Source organism: Neovison vison, chromosome 5, assembly GCF_020171115.1.
Source record: "Neovison vison isolate M4711 chromosome 5, ASM_NN_V1, whole genome shotgun sequence".
Classification (NCBI taxonomy): Eukaryota; Metazoa; Chordata; class Mammalia; order Carnivora; family Mustelidae; genus Neogale; species Neogale vison.
Genome location: NC_058095.1, coordinates 98995587 through 99012937, shown reverse-complemented (window position 1 = coordinate 99012937; position 17351 = coordinate 98995587). Strand labels below are relative to the sequence as shown.

Sequence of the window (17351 nt, the reverse complement as noted above, 5' to 3'; positions counted from 1 at the left end):
AAAGGAAATTATTACACTAGTGAATTCCACAATAGATTTCATTAATCAAATGTTCCTGGGTAAGTTAGGAAATATGAGCATAGGTAAATGAAGTGATTTGCTTAAGTAAAATCAGATAAAAAGAAAAGATTAGGAGAATATTAATGACAGCAAAACTGTAAATTGTAAAGTTGAATTCTTGACTGATTATATACCATGACTAGGAAATGACAAACACTGACTTAAAATACTTTGTTTGGCTTTCACTAAGCTTCTAATGGGAAATATATATACATATATATTAGAGAGAGCAAGCACAAGTAGAGGGGAGAGGCACAAGGAGAGGGAGAAAGAATCTTAAGCATTGTCCATGCTTATCAGGGAGCCCGACCAGGGGATCAATCTCACGACCCTGAGATCACAACCTGAGCTGAAATCTAGAGTCAGACGCTTGGGGAGCCTGGGTGGCTCAGTGGGTTAAAGCCTCTGCCTTCGGCTCAGGTCATGATCCCAGGGTCTTGGAATCAAGCCCTGCATCAGGCTCTCTGCTCAGCCGAAGGTCTGCTTCCCTTCCTCTCTCTCTGCCTGCCTCTCTGCCTACTTGTGATCTCTATCTGTCAAATAAATAAATAAAAATCTTTAAAAAAAAAAAAGAGAGAGAGAGAGAGCGATGCTCAATGAATTCAGCCACCCAGGCATCTCTAAAATATAATTTAACATTAGATAGCTGATGAGTAAATGCATCATGAATCTCAGATTCTATAACCCTATGACCTACTGCTAAACAGTTTTTCTCACTATAACTTTTTATGGTTACCCTAATCAAAACATGAAGGTGAAAAAATGCTTGCTTACTTTACTTCCTCATGATCTTTTAAACTAAAAACTGACATTTTCTCCTTATTCTTTTTTGAAAGAATCACATACATTTTTAAGTGCATGAGTACAGGTGAAGAAAATAGATGAACTTAAACTAAAAACAGAAAACTAAACCTAAATAGAATTCTTCTGCATGCAAGAGGTTTACTCTATATGGTAAACTAAATTCCAAATACATACTTTTCAAGTTTTAGGAAATGTAATGCTGGAATGTCTTTAGATAAGTATAAAAGCTTTTTATGAAGTGCATGTGCGAAATTGCTAATTACATGTGTTTTAGACAGAAAAAAAACAAAACAAACAAATGGATAAATTCCTCCTTTCTAGTCAACTAGTCCAATAGAACATAACTGTTGCAGAAAAGACACAAAGCCCTGCCTGCACCTTCTTACCCATAACCTCTATGGAACAAAGGTCTTATACATCTTAGAAAAGAACAGCAAACCCTGCCCCTTCCAGGGTAGCAGAGAGACTGGTTTGAAGCTGGAGAAAGGAAGAGTAAAAAACTCTATTCTAATGGAGGGCAAGAAAAATTCCCAAGTTCTAATAATTAGAGATTCCCCAACTACTTGGAAATGGGCAGGATCAGTGGAAAATCCCACTTCCAATACCCAGGGCAATACCTGCCTAAAACCAAGTCTGAACCAGAAAAACAGGAAACAACTCCATGTCCACCAAAAACCAGGCTTGCAAGTGCTCAATACAAGTAACAGAAGCCTACTACTGTAGAAGGCACCACAGTGTAGAGGACTTCGTTAAAATGTAGGCTTAAAGGAAAGCCTAAAAATCAGGGTAGAATAGGGTAAAACATTCTGACAGACCAGCCCCCAGATAAAGACAAGGTACACATAAAAGAATTTAAGGCATGTGGTGCACTGAGAGTAACTAAAACAAGAAAACACAGTATCTCAGCTGCTGGGTAGAATGACTTAACCTATAACATTAAAGGCCCAGCATAAGAGGCAAGCCCATTTCCAGAATAAATACTATGAATGTCAGTTATTACCACCCTCTATATAATGTCCAGCTTTCAATCAAAAAGCATAAGACATACGAAGAAGGAAAACTGACAGATTCACAAACTAACAGAACGAGAATCACAGATAAACCATGTGTTAGAACTATCAAAGAATTTAAAATAACTATTATTAATATATTAAGAGTTAATAGTTGAAAAGATAAGTCCACAATGCATAAACTGATGGGGAATTTTAAAACAAAGTAAGAAACTATAAAAATGTTAGAAATTAAAAAATACAGTAAAAGAGATAATAATGCCTTCAATAGGCTTATCAATAGACTCAATAAGGTTAAAGGAGAATTAGTGAATTTAAAGATAGGCCAATTAAACAAACAAAAAGAGAATAAAAGAATATGTAAAAAGAGAGAGAGAAGGGAGTGTGTTTGCAAGTGAAATGAAGAACTATGTAAGAGTATCAAACAGTCTGTCATTACAATACTAGAAGCAGAAATGCAGTAGGCCAAATAATGGCTGCTCAAATGTGTCTAAACCATAATCCTTGGAATTTGTGAGTACAATAAAATTCAATACACATAATCATAGCATCTTGGTTAATTATAAACACAAGAGATGTCTTATATTTGACAGAGTATCTTTAGTAAATAGAGAGGAGGCATTATAATTAATCATGCTCAAACCTTTCCATCTAAGATGAAGAAAATGCTTTTTCTAACCACTTTTACAGAAAATTGCATTGGAGGTACTAGGTGGTACTATAAGACAAGAAAAAAAAAAGGTGCAAAGATTACAATAGGGGATAAAACTACCAATATTCTCAGATGAAATGACTGTGTATATACATATTTATTTAGAAAGAATTATAGATAAATAATTAGGAATAATAAGTAGTTAAAAGTTTCAGGATATTAGTTCAATACACCAAAATGGATTATATATGCCAGCAAACAATTAAAAATGAAATTTATAAAAGAAATAATTTACAATATAAAATATCAAATTCCATTTTTCACCTCAAAGGAATAAGATAGTTTAGAATTACCTCCCACACAATTAACCAGAAATAGGTACAAAATACAGAGGACAGCTGTTTTCAGGCAACAAAAGTAGCACAAGACCATAAACCTCAAGGAAAGAAAAAAAATGAATTGATTTCCACCATCATTCAGGTTTCTTGCGTGGAGGTATTTCCCTTATTAGGGCAAATACAGAATCCAGCAACCATTCTGGGTTGAAAAGACTAAAACCACAATTCAGGCAGGCCAAGGTGAATAGAATTTCCCAGAGGAAAAAGTTATAAAGAGAAATAATCCCAATAATTGGAGTCTTCACTTGAATAACAATCTATGTATGTGACATCTGAAAGCTCCCAAGGTTAGAATTAGGACAAATTCTGAGGGAAGAACAATTATGAAAGAGCTATAACACAAACATTTCCTATAGCTCACAAAGGGCTGAGAAATGTCTGTGTTCCCTCCCACCAAATGAAAAGACCTCATTAAATATATTGAACATTCAGGAGAAATCCCAGCACACTTTCTTAGTGTAACAAAATTAGCCCAGGAATAAAGGCCACTCTGGACTTGTCTTAAAATACCTTAAAAGCATGCCTCATATGGAGGCATAGCATTTTGAATAAATAGTGCTGGAGCAACTGAACAATCATAGACAAAAATACAAACCTCAATATAAACCTCACACCTTATACAAAAATTAGCTCAAGATGGGTCACAGACTTAAAAGTGAAACTGTTTATGAAGCCACGGAACTTTATGGAAAACATATGAGAAAATTTTTAGGACGCAGTGGGGGTAAGAATTCTTAGACATGACAGCATGGTAAGTCAGACTACAACAAAAATTTAGTGTTCCTTTGCCAAAGACCCTATTAAAAGGATGAAACAAGAAGCCACAGTCTGGAAGAAAACAACTGCAAACCACATTTCTGAGAAAGGCCTAGTATTTAGAAAATATGATGAACTCTGAAGGCTTAAAAATAAGAAAGCAATCCAATTATGAAATGGGCAAAAAATATGAACAGATATTACAATGAAGAGAAATTTCACTATTGATGACAAAAGGCACACAAAAGGATGTTCAGAATCATCTACTGGGAACATGACAAATTAGGAGCACAATGAGGTATCAGTACACACCTACCAGAATGACTTAAAAAAAAAAAGACACCACCAAACGTCAGTAAAAATGAAGAGAAACTGGATTATGTATACATTGCTGGTAGAAGTTTTTTTAAATAAAACTAATGAGGTACTTATCATAAAACTCAGTAATCTCACTCTTGAGCACTTATACTAGAGAAATGAAAACTTATGTTTACCAAAAAAAAAAAAAAAAAAAAAACTGTTCACTACAGCTTTTTTCATAAAAGCCAAAAACTAGAAAAAAACTGAATGGCCTTTAATGAGTGAATGGTTGAACGAACTGTCATATATCCATACCACGGAATACCATTAAGAAATACAAATGGGAGGACCTATTGAACAAGTTGGATGGATCTCACAGTTTTGCGTTTAAATGAGAAAAGGTCAATTTCAAAATGCACCTCTAAAACACCTATGAGTCAAAAAAAAATTATAGGGAAATTTAGAAAAAATAATGAAAATTAAAATATTACAATGAAATTTGTTAAACATAGGTAAAACAGTCCTTTAAGGAAAAGTTGTGGCTTTAAAAGCTCATATTAGAAAAGAAGATCTAAAATCAATGGTCTAAGCAAGGGGTCAGTAAATGTTTTCTCTAAAGGGTACAGTAAATATTTTAAGCTTTTAGACAATACTATAGAGAGGTTACAACAACTTAACTCTGCCATTGTAATGTGAAAGCAATCACAAGCAGTATATAAACAAATTATATGACTATATACCAATAAAAGTTTATTTTTGATCTAAACTGGTGGGAGGCAGATTTAACCCATGGGCCATAGCTTAGACTCCTATTATAAGTTTCCATCCAAAGACTCTAGAAAGAGAAAAAAAAGTAAGCCTCAAATAATGAAAAGGAATTAGTAAGAGCAGAATTCAGTTTAATAGAAAACACACACACAAAAAAATAAATGAAAGAAGCTAATAGCTAATTTCTAGAAAAAATCTAATATTGAAAAATAAATAGCTATTCTAATACTGATAAAATGAGAAAAAGATATTAATTAACAAAATCTGGAATGAAGGAGAGAACATCACTAGAGAACCTATAAATATTTTATTGTATTTTTTAAAAGAATGAATTTATTTGCGAGAGAGAGAGAGAGAGTGAGAGAAAGGGAGAGAAAACGAGCTGAAGGAGGCACAGAGGGAGAGGGAGAAGCAGACTCCCCACTGAGCAGGAAGCCCAAGAACCTGGGATCACAACCTGAGGTGAAGGAAGATGCTTAACCAACTGAGCCAACCAGACACCCTACAAATATTTTAAAATAATAAAATATTAAAACTTTATGGCAATTAATCCAACAATTTAGGTAAGATGGCTAAATTTTTAGAAGTCATCAATGACCAAAATGTGTAAACCTGGCGATTTACAGACCTGTACCCCTGGGGATAAAAATATATTATATGTTTATAAAAAATAAAAATTAAAAAAAAAAGAAGTCATCAATGACCAAAGCTGATGCGAATCAGTTTTGCAAATAAGCATATTTTTGCCAATAAGCAAAATATGAATAGTCACTGATCCATTAAAGAAACTTAATTTGTAATTTAAAACTCTCCCATAAAGAAAATTTCATTTTGATTTGGCGCCACTGGTGAATTTTCAAACGCTGAAGGATAAATATCACTAAAACTACAAGTGACACTACCTTAACCTTGAAAATAATAAGGAAACTACAGATAATATAATTATTGAGTTAAGAATAGTTCTAAACTACCACAGTCTACTAAAATTAAGTGGATTAAGCAAAGCTACAGGATATAAAGTCAAATATGCAAAAATAAATTATCTTTTTTTTTTTAAGATTTTAAAAATTTATTTATTTGACAGACAGAGATCACAAGTAATCAGAGAGGCAGGCACAGAGAGAGGAAGGGAAGCAGGCTCCCCACTGAGCAGAGAGCTGGATGCTGGACTCAGTCCCAGGACCTTGAGATTATGACCTGAGCCGAAGGCAGAGGCTTTCACCCACTGAGCCACCCAGGTACCCCCGAATTGTCTTTCTATACACAATAAAATCCAGTTAACATGTTTCATTTTTCTCTGCTCTACTGAGGTATAATTGACACAGGCAGTCATCAATTTACTCTGTGTTAAGATAAATTTACTTGCATTTTGTATAAATGGAGACATACAGTATTGGCTCTTTTTTGTTTGCCTTCTAATTCAAAATTGGAAATTTAAAGTAAAAAATTTAATTAGAATATCATCAAAGACAAGTAAAAATAATAAAAATGAAAAAAGTAAGCATAAGGCCCTTACAATGAAAACTACATTAAGTTGCTGAAAGTAAAGATCTCAGTGAATGGATATAGACAATGTTCAAAGATTGGAAGACTCAATATTATTAAGACATCAATTCTCCTTAAATTTAAAGATTCATCAAAATCCTAATTAAAACTATGGCAGTTTTCTTTTAGAAACTGTCAAGTACAAACAAATTCTAAAATTTATATGAAAATGCCTATAACCTAGGACAGTCAAGCAATTGTAGAAGGGTAGAGAGTTAGAAAACTTGTACTACCTGCTTTGAAGATTTACTATAAAGTTGCAGTGAAGAAGACAGAAAAGTATTGGCATAAGAATAGCCATATAGGTCATAGAACAGTATGGAATCTAGAAATAGATCCACACATAGGTGGTCAACTGATTTTAAACCAGTGTGCCAAGATAATTCAATGGTGCTGAAAAACTGATATGAAAATGAATAAAAACAAACCCCAACATTTTCCTCACCATATAGATAGAAATTAAGTGAATGGATCACAGACCTAATTATAAAAGCTGAAAACCACAATTTTAAAAGAAAATGTAAGAATATATTCATGACTTTTGGGTAAAGATTTCTTAGGACACTAAGACATATCACCACAGAAAAGACTTTTGAAACAATGGACTTTATCAAAATTAGAAAGTTCCTATTCTAAACACTTTTAACAAAATAAAAATATAAAAGTGAACAGAAAAATTATGCAATCTAACAGAGAACATATATTCAGAATATATAATGAACTCTTACAAATCAATGAGAAAAACAATCTAATTTTTTTTAAACAGCAAAAGATTTCACTGGCCCATAACACATACAAAAAAAACAAACCTTCTCACCATTAATCATTAGGAAAACTGAAAATGAAACCAAATGAAATATGCTTACCTAGCCATTATAAAGCCTTAAATTAAAAAGATTAACAATACCAGTGTTGACAAGAATGGAGAACAAATTGGCACTTTTACACATTGTTGACAGGAATATAATACAATACAACCACTTTGCAAAATAGCAGTTTCTTATAAGGATAAGCATATACTTACTATACAACCAGCAGTTTTACTCTAAGTTATTTACCCAAGAATGTATGTCCAAGACAAGCCTTATATTCAAATGCCCACAGAATATTAAATGTCCACAGAAACCAAAAAGATACGGATAAATCTCAGAATCACAAAAACTGAGTGGAAGAAGATAGAGACACACACAAAAATACATTCTGTATGATTCCATCTACATGAAACCCTAGAAAAGTCAAATTTAAGTTACACCATTAAAAAGTACATAAGTCCCTATGACCCTGCAATTGCACTACTGGGTATTTACCCCAAAGATAGAGATGTAGTGAAAAGAAGGGCCATCTGTACCCCAATGTTCATAGCAGCAATGGCCATGGTTGCCAAACTGTGGAAAGAATCAAGATGCCCTTCAACAGATGAAAGGATAAGGAAGATGTAGATATACACTATGGAGTATTATGCCTCCATCAGAAAGGATGAATACCCAACTTTTGTAGCAACATGGACGGGACTGGAAGAGATTATGCTGAGTGAAATAAGTCAAGCAGAGAGAGAGTCAATTATCATATGGTTTCACTTATTTGTGGAGCATAACAAATAACATGGACGACATGGGGAGATGGAGAGGAGAAGGGAGTTCAGGGAAACTGGAAGGGGAGATGAACCATGAGAGACTATGAACTCTGAAAAACAATCTGAGGGTTTTGAAGGGGCAGGGGTGGGAAGTTGGGTGAGCCTGGTGGTGGGTATTAAGGAGGGCACGTACTGCATGGAGCACTGAGTGTGATGTATAAACAATGAATTCTGGTACACTGAAAAGAAATTACAAAAATAAAAATAAATTTTAAAAAAGTACATAAGTGTTTGCCTGAGGCAAAGATGGATGAATTACATATGGAACAAAAGGGAGCTTTCTGGGGTAATGGGTGGTTTTATAGGTATATAAACTGATCAAAACTCATTAAAATGATAAAGTCCGTTGTTTCAAAAGTATACTCAAAAGGAGTATTTTTATTGAGTTCAAACAATATAAATAAATGGTCTCAATAATACTGATTTGAAAACTAACTAGAGAAAAACAATAAATACAAAATATTAAAATCCTAAGAATAAATGAAATAGGAACGTGCAAATTTCTGCTTAGAAAACTAAACATTGTTACTAGGAAAAACTCAGAAACAAAATGAAGAAATGGGAAGAATATATGATGCTCATAGTTTGAACATTTCAATACTGAAGGAGATCTATACATGCAATATAGATTTTAGTTGTACTAGATCCATGAATTCCATGCATAGCCAAACTCCATCAAGATTTTTTAAATATGGATACTGACAAACTGAATCTAAAATTTAAATAGAAATGCTAAGTATCAAGAGTATTTTGGACTTTATTGAAAAAGAAGTGGACAAAGTAGAAAGATCTTACTCAACCAGATACTGACCTTTATTAAATCTAAAGCTAATTATGACAGTATGGCACAAGGATACACAGGCAAATGGGGCAGAACTGAGTGGCAAACCATATCCAGCATTTAGGGGCACTTGATCTGTGACAGAGTGGCAGAGATAGGAGGAATGAAGAGTTTTTTAAGTAAGTGATGCGGGGTCATCCTGACATTCATATTACTCTACTTCCATTAAATTTACAGAACTCAATTCTAAATGGACTGTATGTATAAATATAAAAGATAATAAAGCAGCCAGGAGATAAGGTGGGGAAAATGTAGGCAAAAATTTCATCTATAATAGAAAAAGCATTAAGACTTGACAAATTGAGTTTCAGTAAAATTACAACTTCTGTGGACCCAGAGCATATAAATGAATAGAGAAGACACAGAATGGGAGAAGATATATATAAAACATATAGTCTTCAAACAAGCCATTTTCAAATACATAGAGAACCTTACAAATTACTAACAAGAAGAAAAACAACTCAATTTTTAAAAATGGGAGATTTCAATAGGCAAATCACAAAAGAATAAAACCAAAAGACCAATAAATATGTAAGAAGATGCTCACCATTAACCACAAGGAAAATGCAAACTACAAATATGATGAAATACTTCCACCAAAAGGGCTAAAATGTAAGAGTGACCGTACTAAGTACCATTGAAGTTATGAAGAAACAGGAACTCTCATATGCCGCTGCAGAATTAGTAAACTTTCATAAGCACTCCAGGAAATTGTTTGGGATTATCTAGTAAAACTGAACATGCACAGTCACGTGAATCAGCAATTCTACTTCTTGCTATTTAACCCACAGACATGCACACAAGCAAATATGTGGCACACTCAAGAGAAATGTCAAGCAGCATCACTGCATAAAAAGCAGCATTATTTGTAATAGTCTAAACCTAGAAAATTCCAAAATGCCCATTATCAGTAAAAAAGACTAGTGAATTATAGTATCCAAACACAATGGAATAAAAATGGAATAAAAATAAACTATTACTACATGCAACATAGATGAATCTCATGAACAAAGCTGAACAAAAGACACTCCAAAACAAAAGAACAGGTACTGTGCGATTTCATTTACATAAAATTCAAAAAAAGACAAAGATGCCCTCATATTAAAAGTCAGGATTATAAATGAGGAGCAAGATTACTGACAGGAAAAGGAACACAAGGTGGGGGCTTCTGGGGTACTCGGAACATTGTATTTCCTACATGAGTGTCTTCACTGTTTCACTGAGCTTTTATACTCTGCATTTGTGTAATTCTTGAATTTAAAACATGAATACACATCGCTTCTCAGCCTTTTGGCTAAGATCAAGTGTAAAACATGAATACACACACACTAAGACTAACTCTAAGACTGTGGACTAGTCTTCCAGGAATGCTCTGTGATGTGCTACCATAAATTTTTATCTATTTAGCATGAAGAAAAAGATAATGCTCATTTATTCAATTACATGTATTATATATAATTTTGCAGATTTATTTTGAAAGTCTGTATTTTAAACTTTTCATCACCACTGCAAAGATGCACAACGTTATCATGTTACCATTTGTGCATGTTTTTACTGTAACAGAAATAGTAACATGCTATATGAGAATGGATGACAAATCCAACACGGTCACTGAACATCAGTCACCACCTCTGTTAAGGCTCTGAAATATAGTGAGTGACTTTTAAAAATGCCAGAACAATACAATTATGCAATATAGCACAAAATCCATAATTAGCTCTTCTCAAGAATTCTTAACTATACCTTTGTATTTACTGTGTACTGTTTCACTATGTTTGAAGATGGTGTTGGAAAATGAGTATAAAAGATAGTTATGTATACCTCATGTTTTCAGCTGAGTCTTCTGGCATTGGAGCGACAGTTTGTACAGCTGGAAGGTTTTTGCTGGTAGCACCGTTCACAAAACTAGAAGAGGAGGAAGAGGAGGAGGACCCTGAATCCACGGCACCTGTTCCCAAAATAATAATTTTTAGCCTTAAGCATATTTAACAAAATAATTTTCATTATATCATTACTATCTGATTTTGAAGATTTACTCATCTGAATTTCAAAACAGAATTCAACAATTAAAAAATCATTTGGCCATTATACCCTAATAACTCTTTATAATTACAAATAATTGCACTAAAATCCAGTTGATTTACTTATAATAGTCTAACAGAAGTACATTATTACAAATGGGGTATAAATAAAAGACATCAACAAATGAAAATAATTTTAGATAAAATGAGGCCGATAAACAATTCAAATTTAGAAATGAAAATTTTTATTGCTATATTGTAATATTTTAATTTTCACCATCTAAGCTATAATTTACAACAAACTGAGCATAAATCTGTGGCCCTGAAGCATCAAATGCTTATTTTGATAAAATGATTGTTTTAAGAAGGGCTATAATGAATATAATTGTACCTGCTTTTAAAATAATGAGTTCTCCTCAACGATATCAAGATGACACTTTGGAACAGACTTTTCTATAATACACCATAAGTATATTAAAGAGCTGTGGAGTTGAGGGACATCTAGTGTTCCTGAATATTATCTTATCTCACACTAATTCTCATAAAACTGAACTGCTACGGGGATTCTGCTGCAACACTAACCTGCCCAAACTGCCAAAACACTAAACACAACTGCCAAAAACTAAACTGGACAATGGGCCCAGTTTAAGTATTGGTATAAAAAGTGTGTGTGTGTGTGTGTGTGTGTGTAGGTGTGTCTGTACATATTTCTGAGGAGGACATTTAATTACTTACATTTTATTTTCCACTGTAATATTATGTACTTTATACTATCATTAGTATGCTACCATCACTTTCTATATCTATTATTAATTCATAAAATAGAAATTATAAGGAAATATAACTTGTTTCATATAAAGATAAAAAAGAGGTAATTTAATTTTCCTTTAACCTCTCTCTCAAAAATAAGGAATTATTCATTAGACACTAAATGCAGACTTCTTTCAACTATACTGGCATATTTTCAAAATCTTAACATGTTTTTTGATACATATTTTGGTAAAACAGTATTTTTCTTCCTATTTCTAGAAAGCAGAATGAATATATAAAATGGGATTATAAACTGTATAGAAAAACTTTGAAGTCTTCAGACAAGCTGGATATATTTATTTATAATATAGATAAACTAAGGGTGTTATGTTCTTTAACACAATGCCATTAGTAATATTTATTTGCTAATATAAATATGCTTGATAGAGTATATTCTACTTACTAAAACCCCATAAATGTGTTGGTCATGATATGTCAGACTCAGGTGGTATGATAAACAAGATAGATACAGAAAGCACATAGAAGAGCTATGAAATTAATAAAAATGGGAAGAATCTAAGTAATGATAATAGATGGAAAATTCAAGGCTATACAGTTTGGAGAAGAGAAGGCTACTATAGTCAGGGAAGAAAAGTCAGGGATCATCTTGCGTTGTATAAATACCTAAAATGGAATCACAAAGATTTGGGTAAGGATTTATTTAGCTAATAATCAACAGGAACATTTCTGGAAATTTACATAAATAAAGGTTATTTTAGGCAGGCTTTTAAAATTTGTAGTGATTTGGAATTTTCTGTTCCTAGTATCATTAGGAAAATGTTGGACAATGAATTGGATACAACTGTAATCTAAGTACATAAATTAATTCAATGTCAAATAATGGTTCTTATTCACATGCATTTTTTTCCCCATCACCTTGAGGCTCTTGCAAACCATTCAGGTTCTTAGGGGAGCTCTGTCTTTCCTTAGAGGATTTTGCAAAAAATATACATTAAGTTTCAACCAGTAAATGTCACTAAATCTATTTTCTATCACTAACATATTTTGTGATATTCTTGATACTGTTTATTAATTTTTATATATCAAACTCCAATGTTTAAATTATCTTTTGGTCTTGCTCCCCAAATAACTTTCAGCAATCTGATTTAACTCTGAAAGTAAACAGCACTGTGTTTTGAGAGGACTCAAAACAAAAACAATAGGGTCCTCTAAAATGACCACTAAAAATGTCTTAGAAGTACAGACAAATTCTAAAAGGTGGTAACATAAAGTAGAACCTTCTTAAAGATTATGACAATCCCAAATGACCAGAGCAATTTAATTTTTAAGATCAAATAAGCAGAAAAATGAAGATAAAGAAAACAGAAAGAAAAAGATGAGGTATCACAAAAATATATAAGGACAATACCTGTTGTATTAATCATACTTTTTGGTGTAGCTCCAGTAGCAGCAAATATATTAGAAGTACTGCCGGTTGGCAGCCCACTTCCAGCAGCAGTGGCTCCCACAGTGGTTACAGCCAAACTACCTGGAGGTGGCTTCTTAACAGGTACCACAACACTCCTGGAAAGTAAGAAGTGATGGAAAATAACCAACACAAGGTTTAAGATGAAATCCAACCCTGCTATGACATATACAGTCAACATTTATTTTTTTTTAAGATTTTTATTTATTTATCTGACAGAGAGAGATCACAGTAGACAGAGAGGCAGGCAGAGAGAGAGAGAGAGAGGGAAGCAGGCTCCCTGCTGAGCAGAGAGCCGATGCGGGACTTGATCCCAGGACCCTGAGATCATGACCTGAGCCGAAGGCAGCGGCTTAACCCACTGAGTCACCCAGGCGCCCCTACAGTCAACATTTAATTGTCCTTTCTTTTTCTTTCTTTCTTTCTTTCTTTCTTTCTTTCTTTCTTTCTTTCTTTCTTCCTTCCTTCCTTCCTTTCTTCCTTTCTTTCCTTTCTTTTTATTTCGGAGTCCAATTTCATTGGTGAAAGGAATATGGACATTAGGATATATTGTGAAATGTGTTCACTTTTATTCATTTGGCAAATGTTTAAGTAGAATATGGAGTTTGCAAACCTTTCTTAAGATGGCTTGTAGACTATAATCATGAATCTGGAAAAACTGGGAAAATGTGTGCTCAAGTTAGAATATTTTGCATCTGCATAGTTTTTTGGCAAAATATGCATAAAATGTACTTCTTATCCATATTATATTCTCCATTTGTAAAATAGTCATAACATAAAAACCATTCCAAAAGCCAGATTCTGAAGCTTCTTCATAGTAAAGCTAAAAATTAACCAAGGACTACTGAATAACATCTAATGGCATAGTAAGGTTACAGTTTATTTTTCTGAAAAGAAATTTAGTTATTTTTCATAGTTGTTATAATGAAAAAGAACTCAATGATACACTCGATACTCAGTTAAAGATCTATTTAGCTTTCAAGACTTGACATTTTGAACACAGGTGTTTCCCATGTTACTTTAACATAGATGAATTTCACACTAAAAATTTCTGAATTTGTCATTGTGTTAACCTGAAGTAAATTTTAAAATTTTTAAAGTGAGTATAATTTTAAAAGATAAACTATTTATCTAAAATAATAAGTATGTTTATTTCTAAATAAACTAGTGAAGCTTCATTCTTCTCAAAGTATACAGACTGAAACTTCATAGAAAAAGTATTTACCAGTGTTACTCAACCATCACTGAGGTTTTTCACCTAGAGAGTAGATGTATGAGATGCCATAAGCTCAAATGTAATGCTTGAAAAGTAATGACTGACGGTACAAAACTCTCCAAACTAAACTAGTTCTCGTAAATATGCCTATACACATTGTAAAAATTTTAATTGTCCCATGAAAAAGCTTTATTTAAAATCATATTAGTGGCTTATCCTCAAGTAAGTCTATAGCTTAAGCTTCCTTAATAACATTGTTTTTCCTAGAAACACTTATGTTGCTGTCTTCAATGATTTCTTCATTATCAAAAAGCTAAATTTATAAGAATAATTACTCTCAATTTAAGGAATACTTAAAACTTTTTTTGTGAGCAAATGTATTGCAGTCTTAAATAATTTTACTCATGCCAAAAAATTTCTACATTATCTCTTTCTGGATATTTTCTTCTTTACTCTTTATAGGTGGAATCTAATTCATTAGACTCAATCTTGAACTCTTAACTATCTTATCAAATTTCCAAAAGTACACTTTATGCTTTCAACCCTTTCATTGGCCATTCCTCATCCAATGCCTTCATTTATTACATTGAGAAGCGTGTGACATTATGGAAAGAATACAGGACATGGAGCTAGAAGACTAAATCTTGAGACCTAAATCACTCTCAAGTTGTGTGATTTTAAATTTCAGTTCTTCATTGCAAATATGGCAAGATGAATGCCATATACTTCACATATAACTGGAGAAATTAAATGAGATTGTATTTAAAAGGTTTTTTTTTTTAGCATAAGCTGTCTTATAAATGTTATTATTACCACTGTGTAAAGTGAAATAATTCTCTGCCTACATCATATAAGGTAGGTGGTTATACTGATCTATCAAAAGAAAAAAAAACCTAGTATTTTGGGTTTATCATCAAAACTCTTCTCTAAACTTCTAAACTGTTAAGATGCACTATTTTCCTGGCTATCCAGTAAGAAGACAAAATTATCAACTCTCAATTTGAAAAAAAGTCATTAGTAATCTATAACACTTTTTTTTAAACAACTCATTAAAATCCCTGTGGATAAAATAAGAAACACGGGCTGGTTTATAGTGCTGTGAGACAGATTTAAGATTGTAGGAGAACTATCACCCAAAATTCCTAATTAACAGGCCATCACCAAATTTGGGCAGAAACTTTTATTAACGGACTACTACAGCATCTTGTCAAGTGCTGAGGCTATGCAAAATATATTATGAAAAACAGTTATATTAATGAGAGAAAAAAATTTTATCTCAACAACCTGTAACAATAGCTTGTAAATAAATACAAACAACATTAAATGCCAGTCTACTTAAGAACGGAAAGCATCTGGTTCAATAGCAATTAATGTGAAAGTCTTCAGACACTTCATTGACAGCGAACACAGCAAATCTGGTAGTGCAAAATGGCATTTAAATATAGTAAAACAGTGGCTAAAAAACCCAGTTTTCAATGACAGATGGATCAGAGTTAGAATTCTACCTTCCACAATTTCTAGTTGTGTGGTATTAGGCAAGTAAATCTAAGTTCCATTCTCCTCACCTTTAAAATGAGACTCATAATAGTTTGTAGCTTATAAGATTTTTAAAAAGATGGAATATATAATACATATAAAATGTTTAGCACTTTGCCTGGAATATCATGTGATCTATAGCAATTGTTAGGACTGCTGTGGCTTCCAAAAGTGCTGATGCAACCTAGGTCTGCAGCAGCAACACTACACAGTTTTGAAAGAAGTGATAATCCTGACATAGTTTTTGATTGTCATAAACAAAATCTTGTGTGCAGTTTTAGGCATCAGATTTCAAGAATAATGACAGACAGCATCATGCCCATAAAAGAAAAAGTCATGGGAGGGAAGGCTGAGAGACCAGAAAATTATAGTTAAACAAACAAACAAAACAAACAAACAAACAAACAACTTTTTTTTTTAAATCTGAAGGTATATGAAAAGGAAATAAGAAGAAACTCCTATATATCTCCCTATCAAATTAAAACCAACAGGAAGAAGTTTCTCTAGTAACTTTTATGAGCTCCAGTTTCCAACTACTGATGTGTTCAAATGACTAGGATGATCACGTCACCAGAGCTGGGTTGAGAGAAGTGGAAAACTAGCTTTGACTGACTTCTCAGATCCTGTCTCAATCTACAACTTCATGCAGCCTACTCTTTCTTCTTTGAGTATAATGGACAGATGGTTTACTAGAATCAGAGTATAGTACATTCTGTTCCTTCACATCATTCCTTCAACACTGCCCATTCCCTAACACATCAAAACATTCTGTGTCCTAACAATCTACTTTATAAATAATCTGCAAATTTACATTTATTAATATGCATTGATTAACATATTATGTGAAAACTGAACTTTTAGCTCTTACAAGATCTTCTATCGGTGATTCAACATGTTTTATTTGGTAACTTATTCTATCCGTACCAAAAGGCTTAACCTGTGCTCGCTTCGGCAGCACATATACTAAAATTGGAACAAAAGGCTTAACCTTACCTAGGAGTCTTCATATTGTGGGTACCCATTTTGATTCCATAAATATGCTAAAGTATACATAAAATTCTGAAGTGCATACACTTTTTCTAGGGTGAGCAAATAATTATCTGGGTTTCAAAAATACAGCCACAAAAAAGTTAAGCCACCAATATAGACTATTAACATATTCCACTCTCCTTCTAGATCTGCTATTCATACAGTTGCATACATAGAATCCTCTATACTACACACACATTACCAACTGCATTTTTCTATCTCAAGAACATTGTTTCCATGTTTTCCCACACAATTTCACAATTCTGCTCCACAACCTTAAGACAGGAAACTATAATTAAGTAGATGATTCTTCTGTACTACATAAAACTCATGCATACTCTAAAGTTGTGAAGGTTATCATCAAAACAGCACAAGCCAAGAAATTATTCAATCTAACTCACATCAACAAAATGTTCCATTCAGTGATTAACTATGTTTTGTGATAGAGTGAGTGATATATAATACATATAAGTGTAAATTCTCCATCACTGAATTTATCCTATCTCAAAACCAGAAATTTGGGCTGTAATCTGAGATTCATTTGTT

The 17351-nt window shown here is 32.9% G+C and overlaps 1 protein-coding gene across 9 annotated transcripts in view; it reads right to left on the bottom strand.

Moving 5' to 3' along the window:
• NBEA (neurobeachin) overlaps positions 1-17351 on the bottom strand; it is a 667980-nt gene that overhangs the window by 388859 nt on the left and 261770 nt on the right. For all 9 annotated transcript variants that reach the window (XM_044249587.1, XM_044249579.1, XM_044249580.1 and 6 more), the window contains 2 exons: positions 12968-13122; positions 10589-10715 (listed from right to left, as the gene is read on the bottom strand). In XM_044249587.1, coding sequence (XP_044105522.1) covers positions 10589-10715; positions 12968-13122 — 282 coding nt within the window. The remainder of the gene's footprint in view (positions 1-10588; positions 10716-12967; positions 13123-17351) is intronic.